Source organism: Dromaius novaehollandiae, chromosome 1 (assembly GCF_036370855.1).
Source record: "Dromaius novaehollandiae isolate bDroNov1 chromosome 1, bDroNov1.hap1, whole genome shotgun sequence".
Taxonomy (NCBI): Eukaryota; Metazoa; Chordata; class Aves; order Casuariiformes; family Dromaiidae; genus Dromaius; species Dromaius novaehollandiae.
The window spans coordinates 145,876,859-145,897,219 of record NC_088098.1 but is presented as its reverse complement, the minus strand read 5'-3'; the positions used below and the strand labels follow the sequence as shown (position 1 = coordinate 145,897,219).

Here is a 20,361-nt window from a genome sequence, read left to right as displayed (position 1 = left end):
CAAAGATCACACACTGCGGAAAAGCTGGGAGAAGGAAGTTTAGAAGGTCATATGCTCATTTCTACCTTATTATTTGACCTGATAAATTTTGGAGGCTCCGACTCATGAAATCCACTGAAGCTATTACTCCATTTATACAAACTAAAAATCACACAGTGCTGTCAACATCTTCAGAGTAAAGACTGTGGGAAAGAGGAGGAGGATAAACAGCTTTGATTTCACTTGTTTTAGGAAATTTGTCAAGAATCAAAAGGGACTTTGTTTTAATATATATTTCAAGGTCAGTGAGCTATAATACCCTATATATCTTTATATCAAATAGAATAATGTAAACGTTCCTTAAAGACATTGCTTTACTTTCAAAGAACTTGCCAAATTCAAGCACATTATATAAACTGGAGGAGCGAGAAAACAGTCTACAGCAATGAAGATTCCTCACTTAAGTAACTCAGGAGTCCAGAAAACAGTACTTTCATTTCAACTCATACCCATATCACAGTAAGTGCTTAATCAGTACAATGTAATATACTTCCTTGATCTGGAGAACAAGACTTCTTGAGCTCTTCCCCACAAAAACACCGATTAGAACTTGATTTAGGTTCTTTGAAAGACAATCAAATCTGGACACACATCCCCTCCCCACCACGATATGCAGAAGTCCACTCTCTCCCTCATTTCCCTCTTCCCCCATTCTCTTCCACTCCTCTCAGATTAATCTGCTGTAATTTTTCCAAGTGAACAAGGTGTGCATTTGAGATGGGAGTGGAACAGTGAAAAAAATCAATCTTGAAGGCCGTTTGTAAATCCCTCACATCCTAGAAGAAAATATGCAGAAGATTAAAGTTTGGTGGTTTTTTGTTTGTTTTTCTTTTTTCCAGAAAACAGTCCATTTCAGACTGTCTTGGTGAGCCACTGCTCCTCGTGAAGAATTCCCTGGCAGCATGCTCTTTTGGTTTTTACCTTTAGATTAAATCAGTCCTTCACCACATCTGAGTAGCAGGTGCTCAACTCTTCCCAGGAAGGTGACTCAGTTTGCTTTTATTGATAAAAGTACAACACAGAATGCTGCCTTTCCCTCCTGCCAATACTAAGGTTTCCTAGTTAGGAAGAAAATTTTAAAATCCAATGTGTAAAGTTGCACTGCTCTAATTACAAGGAGCAAAGCTTATTCATTTAAATGTATACTGAATTGACATGGCTTTTAGCACTTGCTCAGTTGCAGAGCTAACTATTTGTGGCATGGAAGCCTTGCAACTTTGATGTACGGAGTAACAAAAGATCCTTCTTTGAATTCTTGTGCCTGCAATGTATCATGCACAAATTAAAGTAAATAACTATTCTTTAAATTGGTAAGGCCAAAAGACCCCACAGATTTTCAGGCACATAGGATAACAAAGAAGCCTCACACAAAGCGAGAAAGGATACAAAAGCTCCGATGATGAAAATTGGGCTGAATATGTGTTTCTGGAAAGTAAACAGTGCCAAACCCATATACGAAAATATGAAGTTCTCGGCCAGGAAGTGCAATACCTCAAAGAGCTAGGGAGAAAATAGTCTCATATTAAAGGCCAAGCAATAAAGATGCTTTTAAAAAGCAACAATACACAGAATATTACAACAATACACTACAGAAAAGGTAAAGGGCAATGTCTTACCTGTTTGGTGCGACTTCTTGATTCAATTGACAAGTTATTGTATGTATAATGTGCCTGGGTAATTCCACAGAAGAGGACAGCTACTACCCCTGTGACCAGAATCACATGTAAAAATTAGTTGTTTACCATGGCAGCTCAACACCATGCCTACCTCCCTTAAACCTGATTAAATTTATACAGCATCCTTAATCTTAAGATTCTATGAACCTCATTTTTAAGTGAGTCATATTCCAGGTTTTGGGGAGTTTTGAAAGAAATCAGTGATTTTCTTAAATACCCTCATTATAGAGTGAGCTCTGCCTTAGATGGCATTGTACTAAACATGAAAAAGCCTAAAGCACCTACATCGCATTTCTCATAGGAATGTTTTGAAGAGCAAGTTTAAAATGGCTAAGATAGACAGGAGTTTTATCTAAGCATGCTTGAATCCCCAAAACTCACCAGTAAATCCACAAGCTTCTGCTAGCAAGAAAGTGCTCCAGGACATCAAGAAGAAGAGAGCTGTTTCCAGCAGGGGGAAGCAGTGCAACTTGGTAAACTTGGTCACGTTAAGTCATTGGTTAAGGAATCAAAAAATAAAAAACATGGGTGTTTGGCTTTTCTGTACCCAGCATTTATAAAAAGCCTTTATATGTACTAATAACCAATGCTAGTCTGAGAACACAATACTTAGTGCTGAAAAATGTCAATTCCATTACATCAGGACAAACTTCAGAATGGAAAAAACAAAACCTAAAGTTTCCCCTTGCAACAGTCATCTATTTTAGATATTTCCAACTCTTTCAACTAAGATACCTTGCTCTATGCCACATTTTCCTGCAAAGTGTCCATAGGGAAGGGATATATACTTGGTGGTTCCTTTAGCTGTTGCTTTTAGAACCGCCCCCCTTTATTTAAAAATAAAAAAAAAATAAAATAAAAAAAAGCATAAAATACATTCAGAAATGTTTAATTTACAGTGCTGTTCTTGACTACAGGAACCCTACAATGAAGTAGATTTATCAGATTTTTTCTGTTCAGATTTGTTGACAAGTCATTTTTCAGCAAGTATGGCTACTTCTGTACTTTTGAGGTAAAACAGAAATCCTGTCCACAACAAAATGTATTTCCTCTCCCCGTGTTGATGAGTTTTAGAGAAAGAGCCAGCTCAGCCACAACAGCTGAGTCTTTCAAAGGGAAGAGAAAACAAGTTCATCTTCCAGATGAGAGTGAACTTGAGCAATGTCACCAAACACACACTGATTTACCATTTCATATAGCTACTGAAAAAGTGGAACAAGTTTCAATAAATACAGCTCTCCACATACAACAAGAGAGTTGTTCACATATTCATGGTACAGTTCACCCGCCTCCACCCATCACTACTCTTGACAGCAGGTGAACACCGTACAGTTCACGATATCTGGAGTGCAGACAGCTACGCACATCTCTAGTAGAAACAGAAAGAAACCACGTGCTAACTGGAGTGGTAGAGAGATCCCTCGTCTTCCTGAAGGCTGATAACTATCATCATCTTCTGCGAAATCCAAGCAGGAGGGCAGTGCGAGAAAAGTCAGGACACTTGAAACAGCAAAGCAGGCAGCACTTTCCCCTTCCCCACCTGGAGGGGACTGGTACTTCGATGGAAACGTGTCACACACAGGGCTGCACCATCATCCACCATCATTCTCCACCCACCAAAGCAGCTGCATCCTGGGCTCTCTGCAGCATTACACAAATGAAAACTAATGGCAACGCAGCTGTTTGGGGAGTTGTGATTCAATAGGCAAAAGGGATGGCAAAGGCACTGAGCAGCACCACTTTCACAAGGAAATTCACAGGTTCTGAGAGGTGTGGAGCTCACAGCAACCTTTGCTGCCTCTTGCAAGAAGCATTCAGGTAGCCCAGAAGACTGAGTGGGAATTTTCTCTCCTGTGGGCTCTACCACAGGTTCACAACAAGCCCCAAGTGGTTAACATCAGAGGCAAACAAATGAAGGAGAATACAACTGGCTGCATTTCAGTGACAGCCTCATTAGCACAGAGCAATCCTGAGCACTGACACCTCCTCCCCCTAAACACCTATTTCTTACCATTATTCTAAGCTACTCAACAGAGGGAAAGGGGTCTGAAGAACATACTTATGCTGCAATATAATTTTTCCACAATGTAGAATTAAAAAAGAAAAAAAAGTCCAAATCATCCTCAAAACCCAAAAGTTGGCATTGCACCAGAAATAAAACTCAGGATTTTTCAACAACTGTTATTCTCCAGGCAGTCTCCTCTCCACGTAAAACCATCTCATTAGAATTTTTGATGATGTGCAGTTATGGCTGGCCTGGCCTTTTTTTTCTTTGGTGGCAAACCTGCTGTGACAACACCATGGTGGTACCACATACTGGAGCAACAATTAGAATTCATTTTCCCACTGAGTGCTCGGATTATCCAGCTGCAGGTTTCTCCCAGTGCGTGGCTCAACAGGCACCTGTGTCCTTGTGAAACACAATGCTCAAGGAGAGAGAGTAATTTTCCCCAGAGTACCTTACAGCAAGACAGGCAGACAACTGCTGTCTGACTGGATAGCCACATCAGTCACTCCACAGGAAAGGAAAAGACTGAATCTTGTTCTCCTGAAAATAGGAAACGGCCCTCATGAGAATCGATTCCTCATTTCTAGCCTTCTCTTCTAGCAACTTTGTGAATCAAACTCTTAAATCCCCCTGCTGCTGTTATATATAACCACACTAAAACATATCATTCAATTTGAAATGAAAACCTGCGCTCATCATTTTGGAGGAGGAGGAGGAAAGTGAGAGAAAGGTGAAGAAAAGAAATCCTTTTATTAATTCATATAATAATTCACCAAACTAAAGTGTTATTTCAAATTAAATTATTTCACATATAAATTTCTATTTTTATTTTCTTAACTTGAACATTAAAAACAAAAGACAATTTTCTTTCTTTATTCCTTAGGCACACATTCTGCTTCACTTCACTCCAACCAAGCCGATTCTCTATTTTAGAAAGAAAAAAGTGGTACAATACCTTCACTGTTATAAAAATAACCACAGATAGTATGGTCAAGACAACTTGTTAAAAGCCAGAAAGAGTCCATGCCAGTTATCTGCATCATATTTGCAAACTAAGTATTCCATCTGTTTTCAAACAATCATGGATAAGTAGGTCAACCATGTATTAAACCTCTCATAAGTAAAGAGGTGCAGCTACAGGTATTTCACAGTTTCGACAGCATGACAGAAAATTACTTTGCAATGAGAGTCCATTAACATCATTCGTGGCTTAAGTTATGGATTCTAATTAGCTAAGAAAAGAGTGCAATGCCCATTTATAGTTTCTTTCTACAGTATTACATGAAATAAAGTAATTTTCCCAAAGAAAAACATTAAAATTGTATAACTGAGCAACAGATTACATATGTTGGTTTTGGTTTTGTTTTTAACCAGAGGCTGTCTTGTGAACAGCCTCCCCTCTCCCATTCTCATAGCACCCTATGAGCACACATAATAGAAAGAGCAAGAACCAACTGCAGCTTCAGAAATATGATGTTACAAAATGGATCTGAGTGCATTTTAGCTGTAATTGGTAGCCAATGAGAAAGCCAAATACACAGCAAGAGCATTGACCAGCTAGAGCTATGGATGGCCGATAGCCTAAAACACAGATTAAGAATTATGATTCTGGATCACATCAATCGTTGAACAGTGGAGCTGGAAAACTGAACATTACAGCATTCCAGCATGTCTTCCCCCTTATACCTGAAGTATTTTCTGTTATGCAGGATAGGAACAGACAAACCAGTGTGGTGAGTATACAGCAAGATACAGCTGAGATATTATTGCTTAAGATAAAGAGCCAGAGGTTTATGATTATAATATAAAATATTGCATTCTACCCCTTTTACATCAATTTTCAGAAGTCTAGACAGATCAAAGCAAGCCCAGATGTGTACAAATGGGGTTACACCAGCCAGTATAGCAGCAAAGAATTTCAGTTTTTCCCCTTATGTAGCATTATGACCTCTTGAGCAGGTCAGGCTTAAGGTCTACTGCCTGAGCCAAACTCAAACAGATCAAATAGTGGGACTAAGCTTCATGAGAGCAAGAAAGGTCATGCAAAGCACGTCATATTACAATGTTAACTCTGGTAGAGGTACAGTCTCATCTGAGATGCTTGACATCAGACTTCCAGCAGAAAGGTTAAATGCAGGATTCTCACAAAGAATCCATTAGTGTTTGAAATAACTATTATCAGTGATTTTGCTGAAGACAGGAGAACAAGCCACCGGTTATCCTGAGGTTGCCTTTCAAGCCTAATAGCAGAAACTGCTTCCTTAAACTAAGATGATAGATGTTCGGACTTATCCATCTAGGGCCTCCCCTTTGCTTTAAATTTTTGCCAGCGCAATGGATACTGCAACATCATTAGAATTTCAAGTATGGCCACAGTTACACAGGAAAAAGGTGATTTCTATGGGTACCTATATGACTTCCTGTAGAGACAGAGGTGATGTGAATATTTATCACATCTTCACATTCAGATTAGGACAAGCTAGAGTCAACATTCCTACAGGGGAGCCCTGCTAGGATCTGAATGTAGCATCTAGTCTGGAAGAGCTAAACATGAAAAAGGATATCAGAGCTGTCACAACTCCTGTCACTGCTCCCATCATGAAAGAACCACTGAATATTCCCAGGAAAACACCAACTGATTTGAAAAATGCTGCTGCATCAAAAGCATGGGTATTTTCACCTGTTGGCTGGTAGGCAACTATAGATCTAGAAAGACAGAATTACACAATGAAAAGTTAAAAATGGCATCAAAAAGGTTTTATTCTGTGAAGAACAGTGCCTGAACAACAGAAGAGACATCCCCATGCTGAAGGCAAATTTTTCTTTACAGTGCACATGCGCATAAAGAATTTTAGCAAGTGTTTGCAATGTTTACTAACTCAGTTCAAGACAATCCATTTAAATTTAAAATAACATTTCTCAGAAAAATAATTAATTTTAGACAAATACATAGAACAATTAAGTGATTTCAGAGTAGAAAGTCAGGCAGTTACTTACGAAGATAATACAATGGCAACGGCATCATTCAACACACTCTCCCCAAACAGAAGGGCATAGAGATCGACATCAGCATGCAGCTCATTAAATATTGCTAGCACGGTAACTACAGAAAGATAAAAAAAACCAAAAATATATATGTGTATATAATCATACTGGTTGACTTCAGGATTATGGTGTGAGCTGTCAGAGCAGGCTTTCCAGTATGCCTAAGGCAACAAAATCTAGGAACTGAAATACATCAATACATCAAAGTGGGAAACAGAGTAGTCATGTTTAACAGAAAGTGGCTCTGTTACACTCCCACTTGCACGTAGTTTCTCTAGGAAACTAGAGGAAGCCCCCAAGATCAATGGACATAGGGTAGACAACACCCTTTACCAAAACCCTGTTAATTTTTGTTGCTTATCTTAAGCGGAACATACTCTACAAAAGTTGTGCACCTCTGGCCACCTTTTAAGGCTGTATGGACTGTTAACATAACTTTATTATTTCAGTCATTGTAAAATAGTGCTAAGAATCCTAAATGCTCACCAAAGCATACACTATGCCACTGGAGTGTGCATTCATACAGAATTCGAAGAGGGAAAGGCCACTAAATATTTATAACAGTCTTTTCAAAAACCCTTCGGTCTGAAACAAAAGACAATGATCCTGAAGATGTTCCTATACAGGAGCGTGACAATTTTTTTGCACAAAGGCAAAACTGTGCACAACCACCAGCTGTTCAGAACTCAGCTCAGCCACAGGGGCTACTTCTCATTTACACACAAACCAACCCTAAGCATGTCAAACAACCTATTTTAAATGTCAAGCTTCATACCTCACCACAACCTTCCCCCCACCCCAATACACACTAGTCCTCCAGACTGATTTGTCAAGCACAGACATGTGTGTGAGCCTGTAGTACTTTGAAGGATAACTAGGTTTTCTGCCAAATGCTCAATTTACTCTGCCGGAAGAGCATTCTTCTGCTTAAATTTGTAAAACATGAAGTTCATCTGAAGGAAAACAAAAGCGCCATCCCCCAAAATGAATCTCCCTCCCCAAATACAGCTCAAGAATTATCTGATGTCGTAAACAAGGTAACTACAGAAGTCCTGCTGCCCAGACGCAGTCTTAGACTTGATATAAACTTAAAAAAAAAATCTATTAATGAAAAATATTTAAAATAAATAAAATATGTAAACAGGAAAGTTACATTCATCCCCAAGCATACCATCATATCATATCGGCCCAGCACCAACCTGGCAGAGAACAGCTTTCACAACACCCAGAATTTGTGTGCATTTCACAGAGGAGGATCAGCGATATTAATGTAACATAACTGAAAATAAAAGTACCATTAATATCTTTGTGCTATACAGCCAGCAATCCTACTAGTGCAATCACTTTGGAAGCTATTAAAAATTGTTCAGCAAGCTACCTGGATCAGTGGCAGATATTATCGCTCCAAAAAGGAGGCAGTCTGTATAGTAGAATTTATCAGACAGCTGTCCCACCAACTTCATTAATTTCACAACACCATACATGAGATTCCTGAAGAGAAGGAGGATAAAACGGTGTATTTCAAACAAGTCGGTGCATTTCAGACAGGCAAACGAAAACCACAAGCAACAGTATTTCAGGTGGACTTTGTTATGCTAGAGCTCTGTGGAACAGTCACAGTTGAACCACTAAGCTCTCAAAATTAAAATTTCCTCTTTTCCCTATGAACTGAGTCAAGAGTGAAGTATGATCCAGCCTATCATTTAAAAATCAGTAAGCAAAGCATGTAATCTGTTCACTATTAGCATATATAATCTACAGATTGTTTCTCCCCCCCCCCCCCCGAAAGGGACTGCTTCCCCGCCCAAAATCCCCCTCAGTATTGTTTCTCTCAACACAGTACACCAACAAAAAGCTCTGCAGTAAGAATATCTTTTAAAGTATTTTGCTTTTCTGTAATTCTATGAATAACAAACTAAAATCGCCTCTGCAATTCAGGATTTCTGTATTTCAGCATGCACCAAAGATACACAGTAACATTTGCAGTATAAATGATTTTATGCAAGTAAGCCACTGTGACTAGTTATCTCAGATTAAATGTCTGCATGTGTGCACACACACGTGTGTATATATAAAAATGTGCATACATACACATATGAATATGGGCAAGCCTGAGCAACCTGCTTTAGGTGACCCTGCTTGAGCAGGAGGGTTGGACCAGATGATCTTTGCAGGTCCCTTCCAACCCCAACTATTCTGTGAACCTGTGCAGGTATGTATGTATATATAAATGAGCTGAAAGGGACATTTCTAAAAATCTGATAGCTAAATTTCTATTAGAAGTAGCACCTACAACCTAGATGAAAGTTAGTAAGAGTCTAATAAGGTTTGGTTTTGGGCTAAATCATTAAATCAAAAACTGAACACTGCTTTTTAGTACTCTAGAGCTGTCAAGCGATTCAAACTTGACAGTATTGTTTAAATGGACATAGTACTATTTAAAGGTCAGATAGAGCTCAGCAAAATTTAAGCTTGAATTTCATCCGGAAAATAGACAAATAAAATCATCTAGGACATCATAAAAGGAAGGCAATCTGGAAGACTATCCACTTAAAACTTAATATAAAATGGAATCGATATAACAAATTTCACTCACCCAATGATAAAACAAGAGACTGCTGTTCCTAAAAAGGCATAAGCCAGAATGGAGCCCAAATTCCTGAAAAAGTGTCTCTGAATAAGAAAGAAATTTACATAATCCTTTAAACAAGTGATATCACCCATTCGAAAACACACAGCACAATGTTACACTTAGGGAAATACATGGAAAGACCCTAGCATTCCAGACAAAGGTTTCAGTTACTGCAATGTAAATTCTGTCCAACTTCAATAAGTTGAATGAACCAAATTTGAACCATGTATTCAATCCTAATCAGAGCTTATTGACAGGAAGCTTTCCAAACAAAAGTTTCTATAATAGATACAAGAGTTGGCTGCAAATCTAAGAAAAAGCCGGCACCACATTAGTAATCATGGTATCTTCACAATCTGGGCCTTCTGGCCATTCAAACACTCCCATCAGGATTCAGGTCTGGGCCCATTTCTCAGGGTAACTTACTGCATTTTGGCCATTCAAGAAGAACCAGAACAATTCCTGGCAAGAAATCCCTTAGTTTAAATGCAACCAATGTTAACCAGGGGACAAGGCTCAAAAATAAATAAATAATTAATAATAATAATTAAAAAAAATCAGTAAGATGAAATAAAATGTAATGCACTTGTAGTAAGGAAATAATATATTTTTTCTTAAAAAAAAATATGATCTAGCCAGCTGAGATTTTTCTTACTGCCATAAGAGACATGTTGAAATGGAGACCTCATTCCTGAATAGATCAGCGGTCTCACATTAAAAAGAAAAGGATATTTTCCTCAGGAACTGATTATACTTACCTTCTTCAGGCTATACCCGGCATGAAAAATAATAGGAGGCAACAGAATGTTGAAAAAAACTTCTGGGTCAAATGTTACCTAAAAAATAAAATGTGAAACCTCAATTAGAAACAGACACACAAATTGTTCCTTTTTTTTTTAGTTCTTTGAAAACTGACTTTTGCTTGTTGAGATAGCAAACAACTTGCCAGGTTGACCCTCCAAAATACTGGCCAGCTCTACACATATGCAGCAGCAAAAAAAAGCTGCAGATTTTCATGGTAAGTAGCTACTACATAAACAGACATTACATCCATCACCAATGATTGTCTTGAAATGACCCCAAACACTATCCCTTTCTAAAGAAAAAATGCGCTAATAGAAATGATGCTGGAGAAGATATGACTTACTGTGTCAGATCATGATATTCTATGAATTTACAGATGAAATGCTATTTATGTTTTTTGTGAGTCTAGCCACTAGCATAGTCATAAACCAATCCAGTCACAGAAACAAGACTGGTTTTCAAGAAGTGGGATCATCCATCACTTGCAAGTATCTCAGTGGAGCTGCAGATATCCATGAAAAAGTGTGAAGTGAGAAAAGGACAAAAAACAATGTCTGAAATCCAAACAGATTACCTGCACACATAACTATGCCCTCTTCACCCACTGTCTAAGCACAGATTAGAAGACCTGAACACAAATATACACTCACTCCCCAAATGGCATTCATTTCATTGAACTTCAGATGTCTATAACAGACAGATGTATACAAGCAGTCACCTGAGGTCTCTTTATAAGTCAGCAGAAAGTAGTATTTTTAGATTACAATCCTAAAGTTTCAATTCCTATACCTCAAAGTCTACCTTTGCTACACATCAAAGGTGTTTAATTCCTGCCGTTGAAGCCGAATAGTAGATTTGAGCTACAGTTGGCCAGATGAATTCTATTCCCAATGTCAGATTTTCTCATTTGGTGGACTATGGGGATGTAAAGCAGTAACTATTCCCTGAAAATAAACAGATTAAAAAACTCTAGCAAAGAAACCACTAAAAACAATCAGTAGTCATTTTTCCTCATATTATGTTATACAAGGAAGCATCAGGTTGTTTTTTTCTGATACAGCTAATCTTACTGAATTCTACAGATGTTAGCAACATCCATTAAGTCTTAAACAGCACTCAAAGAATCTGGGAAAGCCTGCATGCAGGCAACAGCGCAGAGGTTTGCTAGTAGCAATATTATGCATAAGGTGCTTCTGAACTAAGCCTTGAAATGTTGTTACCAGAAATACAGACACTTAATACTACCTAACATTCAACTGGGAAGAAGAGAGGGAAGTATAGATAAAGAGCACAAAGCAGGAGAAATACTCAGCCAGGCAGCACACATCAACAAGAAATGGTCTATCCTCACCTTTCGCAACATGTCATTTTGTTCCACATTGTGGATCTTTCCAGGGCTTATTTCCCCTTTGAGGGTATATTCAAAAAACTTTCCACTGACATTGACCAGCAGGGTTGTGAATGGCCGGTTCTCCTGTGAGCAGCTGAATGGTTTATCATGGCCACTGGTAGAAGGAGTCCCATATCTCAAGATTACCCCAACAATGAGTCCTGGAAGAGAGTTAAAAATCCGTAAGGCTGATTTGCCACTCCTGTACCTAACTTTCAAGTTTCCAATATCGTCTAAGGTATAATGCAAGAACCTTACAAGCTTATGTGCATCATAAACATATTCTGAAGTGAAGAGTTAATATCAGTTTCTTACAAAGGAACAGAGGCCCTAAACATGTTACAGCTAATGATAAATTTGTAAAATTTGGTATCTGCCTAAAGAGACAACTAATATTCCATGTCATGTGTCTTCTTCCTTACCCTCATTTACACCTCTAAAGTGCAAATCCCCAAGTTGTGCTACAGGCTAAACACTAAGACACATAAAATACATTTCACCTTCAATCTACACCTGTGTAGATATACCACTGCTAGAAAATAATGACTGCTGAAAATATATTACAACTTAGCTGAAACTGTCTGCCATAGTATTTCAGAGCTGCAGCAGTGACACAGCTTTTTTGCCTGGCAGTTCTAAGCAAGCAAACAATACTAGCTGTAGGATTTCCCACACTCTGCATAGGTAGTGAATTAAAATTCAGATAATGCACCAAGGAGTCAGCTGCATATCTTTTGCAAGTATTCTCCATATTTCACAAAAATAACACAGGGTAAAATGAGCAATAAGAGACATGAGATTCAGGAATTATAAGAAAAAAGAATTACCCAGCCAGCCTAAAAAACCAAAAAAAGAGAAAGCACCGACAGTAAAGAGAGATACATCATATGCATGAGCATTTGTGCTTGCTTAAGAAAACCCTGCAAGCTAATGGAAGTGCCATGCCAGCAGGCTGTAGAAGCACGTAAGGTCTAAAGTGAGCGTCGCCCTTTTACAATGGACTAAGAACAGAACTCCAGTCCTACAGAGAGGATGTATAAGAACATAGGCACAAACTGTTCCTGCTCTGGGAAGTAAACAAATTGATACTTGCTTACTAAAGATTCCCTATCCCCTTAAACAACCTATGATAAATCCAAGTTCCAAACAACTGTAGGGTGACAGAATGATGCTTTTGTTGACAAGTCAGCAGCTAATGCTAGTTTTGCTCTCTCTGGCCCACGCTCTGCATCCATAGGTCTGTTTCCCCAGATAGTAAATACAGTTCAGCAGGTAATAACTAGAGGAATAAACAAGATAACAAAAAAGCCTTTTATCTTTAAGGCATAGTCTAAAGGGTAAACAAATGGTAAGAAAAAAGGTCAACCAAAAGAACACCCCTCATCTTTAAGTTCAGAATGGAAAAAATTAATTTTGAAGCAAAAGAAGATACAACATATTAGCTGTGACACTCCAGTGGGCATTCAGCCTCTGGTCCCACTTTCTTTATGATGAACAAAACATAATAGCAAAAAGATCATTAAAAAGTAATCAGAAGGTTAACATTTATTTTATGTAGGAGAGAAGTATATACTCAAAGAAAACATGGGAGAGAGATCTGTTTGTCAAATAGTGACAATTTAGATATGGAATTTTATACAAATATACTTTCCAATGATCCCAGGGCATTTTACAACTACTCATACTGGATGCAACAGAAATGCAGCTGTGTGCAAAATGACAGATTACAACCTGTCAACTTCAAGCCATTTGCACCACAAAGAATAACAGGAGACATTTTCCATAAACCCAACTAGTCAAATGATCAAAACTTTGTTCTCCTCACTCTCCTCATACCTAGAAAGGGCTAGGATCCCAGAATGCATCAGGAAGATTTTCTATATTAAAAATTGATCTAATTGGAATCAGTCAAAAATCCTGTAGTAAATCAGAAGCCAGAATGAAAATTGTACAGATTGATTATACATAAAGGTGGCATACAAAACCAGATTTACACTGCTACTAAACTGAGAATTGAGAGGGGAAAATTGTGACAGACGCAATAGTTGAGCTCAAAAGGACAATCATTCAACGAATTCACTGTAAAAGCGGATGGAAAATCCCTCTTGCAATAGCAAGAGAGCACAATGTTATCTTACTGTAGGACTGCATATAATCCACTTATACATTTTCCTCTTCTAATAAAATACATCAATTATTTCAAAACAAGCTTTGAAGATGAGCCAGTTAAATCCGCAGCTGATACTTAATGTTTGAATTTAAACATAATTGAACCTTCTAGTATTCCATGGCCCATTTAACACAGCTACAGCAAAACATCTGTCTTTCATTCCCTTTCTACTGATAAAATACCAAACTTGATGGCCATTGCATAGAGCACCACACAACTTGGGAACGGCCACCCCCTGCTGTTTGGCTGCCGTCTTGCGATTCCAGCCACCACAACCATAGGAAAGTAACAACGGCAGGATGCAGCTGAGACCAAGGTCTGCAGCTATTGCTTGTCCTCAGGGTGGTGAGTGCCAAGGCAGCAGGAGGTCATCAGAAGCAGTGGCAGCAGGCCGAGGCAAGGTGCAATCAAGCAGCTAAAGCTACACAGGGTTTTGTCTCAAATGGAAATAGCTATGAAAACAGAAGAGGCCAAATAGGCCACATGGATTCCAAGCCAGCTTCATCAGCACAAAAACTAGGCAACTGATAGTTCAAGAGATGAGTTCCCTGATCTTATATCAGTACAGGCATACAGCTATATTTATCGTACAGTCCTCAAATAATAGGTTTTGTATATTAAAATTAAATGTGTCAAGCACATTTGACATCAGGAAAGTGACCTGCAGAAAGCCCGAAGCCATTAATATTTGTCCAAAAATCTTTGAAGTCTTTCAGGGAAAACTGTATGGAAGTATCTTCATTTTTCCACTAAACATTAAGTCTTTTACAGGCTAAGAAGTTCCTGGAGTTAACTACAACACGAATTTAGGAATGCCTGTGCAAACACCCAGAAAAATCTGGGCTGCCATAATCATTTTTTATAGATTTGCAGAAGGCAAGTTGTATCAGAGCTTTCAGTCAATTCACAGCTTGAGATGGAGGCCCAGTTCCTCTGTGAAGGAGAGAGGACCACCTCATTCTCTTCTCATACCTTTAACTACTGATAACTGGGTTGGAGGAGGGGGTAGGGATGCCCTCAGAAATACTAACTAACTTTTCCTAGCAGTATGATGTTGTAGTTCAAAAAGATTACTGAAAAGATGAAGTTATGAGGACACTGGCAGTGTAGAACCAATGAGTTAACTTGACACTTGGTACTGTGCGAACATGCACATACTATGCACATCCTTGCCTTTCTCTTCCAGAAATGCTGCAAGAATGGCTGTGAGGGTCAAAAATGCCTTCTAACTAACCCCTTTGTTCTGTTTTATCCTAGGAGAACTAACTCTTTTTCAGATCATGTTATTATAACATGATCTATATACTTATAGTATGTATAGTGATATAGTCAGAAAAGAATTCATGAACCACATGTAAAAAGGCAGACATCGTGCATTAGAGAATGAAGCATCTTACTGAAGATATGGTTAAAGAAAAGGGTTAAGATAGGAAGAAAAAAATCATTTAAAAATACAACTATCTTAAAGAGAAGACTGCTTGGCAAATTTCAATAGTCATTGATCTCAAAATTTACTAAATTTCACAAAGAACAGTTATAACTCCAGAAAAATGAAAGTGCTTCAAATAACTTGGAGAGATGAGTAAACACTATTAGCAAGATGGCAATCACAGAAGTCTGTGGCAAAGTGATAATCAGTAGGAAAAATTTCCCCTTGAATTCCCCCCTGGAATCTAACATTCAGGAAAAAGACTGAGCTGGAAAAACACCCATAAGTCCAACAGCCTAAACTGAAAGCTTATCCCTAGAAAAAACTGCCCTGTGGTAAGAACATGTGGCCTCTGGTCAAAGCATGGGACTGTGAGTCAGAGTTCCTGACCAATTTACCAACTTCAGCAATGATTCAGTGGAAGAGGACAAACCGCAGAACAATTTAGAGAGACATTCAACTTCAAGAAATAAGATACCACAGTTATAAAATGCACAAATGTTTGTCAGAGATTACAAAGAAGGTTAGAGGCTGTAACTAATCTCAGCTCTCCTTGCTCATTTCTTTTCAAGTTCATTTACTGCATAACCATTGTTTCATGTAACACAGATGTAACAAAGCATTTGCTGGCAAATATCTTTTATACATAAAATTTAAAAAGATGCTTTGTTCTTTCAGGAACAGAAGCATTCACTCCTAGCTGTAAAACCCCAAGCAGTGAAAGCCATATGCATACTAGAGCCACAAGCAGCAATGGGCCACGACAAAAAGTCGCACTGTGCTTCTCTTTCCCCACTCCATATGGAAATGGCTTCCTAACAGAGCACCAACTGCGACTAGTCCCAGAACAGAGCTCTTTCAATGAAGACTTCTAACCAAGACGATGAAGACCTCGAACACTGAGATGCTTTCCCCCGGGCATCTCTGCAACCGTACCAGCAGGTACACTGAGGGAAAGAACAGCAGGAACAGCAGCACTGTGTTAGGTAACAGAATGAATAAATAGAAAGTTTTTCTATTTTGTTACTGCTTTTCTCATGATTTGCATATACACAGTAGACATGGTTGGCATGTCTCAAACAGAAGGCCACGACTTTCCTCAGAGTCCAAAAAAGAATAATCTTGTGCCATTTGTTACAAAAACCTTTGCAGTAATATCACCTGGCTCAGACACTAGCAAGAAATGAAGCCTCCATGCTTAAAAGAAGCCCAGCCAGTAACTGGTTTTTGTGCCTCTCCTTGCCCCCCACATATATGCAATAAAGCTTCAGCAGAAGGGGTTATTAATCTGTCATCACACAGAGTCAGCCTTCAATCTGAAACCCAGCTTAAACTCATTAAGCAGCAGCAACCTCTTTGCTGACACTGTCATTTAATTTTGAGGGTTTGACAGACAGGAGAGACTGAAGGGGGAAGGGGCAGGAAACATCCATCTCTGCATGGCTTCATTTTCAAAGGCTCCATGACAGCTACAGAGAGAGCTGTTAACTATAGAAAAGCCTGTTTTGTAGCTAAAAGGAGTTCAGCATCCCAGTCTCAGGCCTTCATTAATTTGATAAATATTTACAAGTTTAAAGTGATGGAAATGTATGGAGTCCAACATCCTAAAAAATATTTCAGGGGGCTTCTGATTATGACACCAGCCCAAGCAAAGTGTTAGGAATAAAAGAAGGAATAAAAGAATGGAAAGAAGTTTGAGCAAGGTGACTGCACTAAAAACTGCATCAAACAGGTTTTAAGTTGTCTGAAGAGAACTTACTTCTCTCTTCCCTAAAGTCTTTTTGCTCAAAGCCACATCCATTTACCAACAGATCAGTCTCCTAACTGTAAAACAAAGTTTTCAAGCTGACTGGATTTTGAAGGAAGTCCTTTTTGCTGAGGCAAGCTCCAAGGTGTCTGTAGCTGGCTGGTGCTTATAAACAAGGTAAGTTTGTGGCTTGCAGGGAAATACACCGACCCAAAAGACAGAAAGCCACAGAGTTGTCACCTTGCCGCCTTTTCTGTGATCATTACGTTTGATCACAGAAGTCATTATTACAACCTCCCCTCCCTCCAATATCTCAACAGAAGACCTATTCCATCTTGTAAGGATAACTTTCTGCTTACAGAAGTCTCCCAAAGCAGAGCTGAGGAGCTGTTTGTCCCCCCTATTTTACCTTTCTGGGGGACTGCTCTGAGCACAGGCACTTTGGTTGCCATAGCCTTCCCACAAATACAACTAATTCTTGATCTCTCCCACTGTACAACTATTTAACCCGCTGACCCAGCTACTCTGACACACATGCCGCTTTACATGGTAGGAATCACTACCACTTGATCGAGACTGCCTTTTCTGCCTTCGTATATAGCGGAAACTTTGACCAGTCATTTTAGTACTAACTGTACCAACCAGGCAAATGACTTCAGCAGAAGTCTGTAGTGCATGAGCAGTTTTATGAGACTTCCTTCTTTCTGAACAATTCCCATGAGCTAGAGAAGACAATTGTGCTTAGGGCTGCAACAAGAAAAACACCCCAGACCCACGCCTGCTCCGAGACACTCACTGGGCAGAGCTCCCAGAGAAGAGCTTCCCAGCCTAAGAGGCCTGTTACCACTCTCCACCTCCCCCTAAACTGGTACTAGTTTTGCCTTACTCAAACCTAACCCACCCTACCTGTGATCTCACATGCCCTCCTAGTCCAAAGGCTATGGGTGAGACCAAATAAAATCAGATTTATTACAGCCGAATGGCATCCAGCCCCCACTACACAGAAGCATCTGACCCCCTGTGAGGACAGCTACTAACTCTACAGGGGCTTGCTTAGTGTAGTCTCCTGGCAGCAGGATGGAAGAGGTGAGGAGTGAAACATCCTTCCAAAGGCTCATCTCACTTACAGTGGCAGAATCACAGTGCAGGCATCCCATGAGACTGCTCCTATTAGCTTAGCCATTTTATATGCAAGTATTTAAACTGTCTTTTGGGTGTCCATTCCTCTTCCCCACATGCTTCTCTCCTTAAACAAATACAACTTCGAGAGCAAAAATCAGAGATTCTCAGATTGAGCCAGGAGGTTTTCCACACCAACTGTTTTGACAAAACAAAAACTAAAACTTGTTTTTAGACATACGCAAAACGATCACTACAAAGTATTTCTTACACCCCAAGATGGGTGGATACTCTTTCAGAAAGATACCAAGACCAGAAGGATCTTTCTATTTCACTCACTTTACAGCACTGCACTTTCAGGGCTGCTTCAGATAGTCATTATCACAACATCCTCCAAAGTTTCTGACATTGTTTTGTGTGACATGATTTTTGCCAATACAATCACAAGGAGATAAATACATCTAACTAGTTCAGTTACATTGACTTCAGCAATTTTATGTGAAAAAAGTTAAATTGCATGCTGTATATATAAAAAAAGGTTTAAAAACTAGTAACTCATACATCTGCCACCAGAAAACACAAACTCCCACTTTCTGTAAAACTAGAGGGCAAGGGACTGACTTGAACCCACACATGCAAGCTAACACAGAGAATAAGCAGACCATGAAACCAAGCACTGCTGCCCATCATACAGGTAAGTCCTTTACCTATTTTTGCATACACTATTTTTTCTTAATTCATCAACCACATTACTGCTCAGACATCACTTTCATGACCTCTTGATTTTACTTTTCCATTTAGATTTTTTTTTAAGTGAAATAAGATACAGCATCAGCTAATTCCGGTTTCACTTCACTTTCACTTCTCCAAATATATGCTTTTCTTAAGCTAACAAAATGCTTGACTGAGTAATACACATGCCAGTCATAACATTCAATATAGTACAGTGCATTTTCTCTAGCCTACATCTACCATAAAACAGACAAAAAACCCAGAACATTGGTTTGTGTCAATAACAGGTTACGCCACCTTGCACTCGAGTGCTGAGAAAACCTAAATGTGTCAAGATTGTCCAAAAAGACATAGTTCCTCTCAGAGGACACGCAAGTCTTTAAAACAAGCTTTTCATTTTTAAATCACGTGCTAGTACTATTGTTTTTAGACAACATGGTTAAGAGAGGGATATTTATCTGGCCACTTGGAAAAATCATCTCTTAAAACTTCAAGTAGTACTTACTCCAAGACTGGGCACTGTATGAATTTGTTAGTAAAAGTGTATTGTGTGTGCACTTATTAGTGTCCTTACAGCCCATAAATTTGTTTGGTAGTTACTTCAGTACGCAAAGACTGCATATCTGCTTCACTGCAGGTAAATTATCCGGGGTAACTATTGTATGCTTCCATTTTGCCTCCACCAAGTTCAGTTTTGGTAAAATAATTCTGTACAACTTCACAATCAGAGAAGCCACTAGGATGAATAGATGGCACTTATCCAGAGCCATCAGGAAACAGTTGTTACCTCATCCTTTTCCAAGCACTCAAGCTTACAAGCTAACAAGAAAAACCAGTCAAAGCCTATGCTTGCCTGTTCCTCCCATTCCCACTCCAGGTCCTAAATCTGAAAACAACTTTTCCTTTAATCCCAATGTGTTTGAGGCTTTAAGCCCACCTGTGGTGGGGCATTTTCAGCCCAACAGAATACTTCCTACATCCTAGAAGCTGCAGGAGCCTTTGGGCCTGTGTTACCTTTTAATAAGTCTCAAAGTATTACAACTGAGCTCATTTATGCTCATAAACTGACACTGGACCTGTTCCGTGTAATTTGTACATAACAGAAATCCACAGAAGCACTATAAATGGAAGCTGAATTTTTGCAGACATTGAATTTACTTGGTGCACTTTAAGAAAAGTGTTCTTATTTAATGATTTGCCTTTTAAAAGCCATTAGCAGTTTGCAACGGCTTCCACACATTTATCTTTCAGATAGTTCTTTGAGATAGGTGGGAAAAAGAATAGTAATCAACTGGAAACAAACAGACAAAAAAAATTTACAATATCCAAGTATAAGCACTGACTGAGGTCTGACAAACAAATCAAATATTTAAGTTCAAACTCGGGTTCAAACTCTAAAGATGTGTTAGGAGTAAAAACAGATGATCTCAAACTGTTTACAAACTTCATGCATGACTGAGTAAAGGCAAAAAAAAAAATCAAATTTTGACTCAAGCCTCCAGAAAAATTAGAAAATACAGATTTTTTTCATTTAGATGTCAGCTGAAAGGTACTTCCTAAAACCACTCTC

The 20,361-nt window shown here is 38.9% G+C and overlaps 1 protein-coding gene across 1 annotated transcript in view; it reads right to left on the bottom strand.

The window, feature by feature from the left end:
- The window catches only part of SLC9A7 (solute carrier family 9 member A7), an 80,337-nt gene that overhangs the window by 38,201 nt on the left and 21,775 nt on the right, over nucleotides 1-20,361 (bottom strand). The window contains exons 2-10 of the mRNA XM_026103217.2: nucleotides 11,556-11,755; nucleotides 10,159-10,236; nucleotides 9,365-9,441; nucleotides 8,147-8,259; nucleotides 6,721-6,826; nucleotides 6,288-6,429; nucleotides 2,097-2,202; nucleotides 1,656-1,744; nucleotides 1,426-1,539 (exon numbers count right to left, since the gene is read on the bottom strand). Of these exons, the coding sequence (XP_025959002.2) occupies nucleotides 1,426-1,539; nucleotides 1,656-1,744; nucleotides 2,097-2,202; nucleotides 6,288-6,429; nucleotides 6,721-6,826; nucleotides 8,147-8,259; nucleotides 9,365-9,441; nucleotides 10,159-10,236; nucleotides 11,556-11,755 (1,025 nt within the window). The remainder of the gene's footprint in view (nucleotides 1-1,425; nucleotides 1,540-1,655; nucleotides 1,745-2,096; nucleotides 2,203-6,287; nucleotides 6,430-6,720; nucleotides 6,827-8,146; nucleotides 8,260-9,364; nucleotides 9,442-10,158; nucleotides 10,237-11,555; nucleotides 11,756-20,361) is intronic.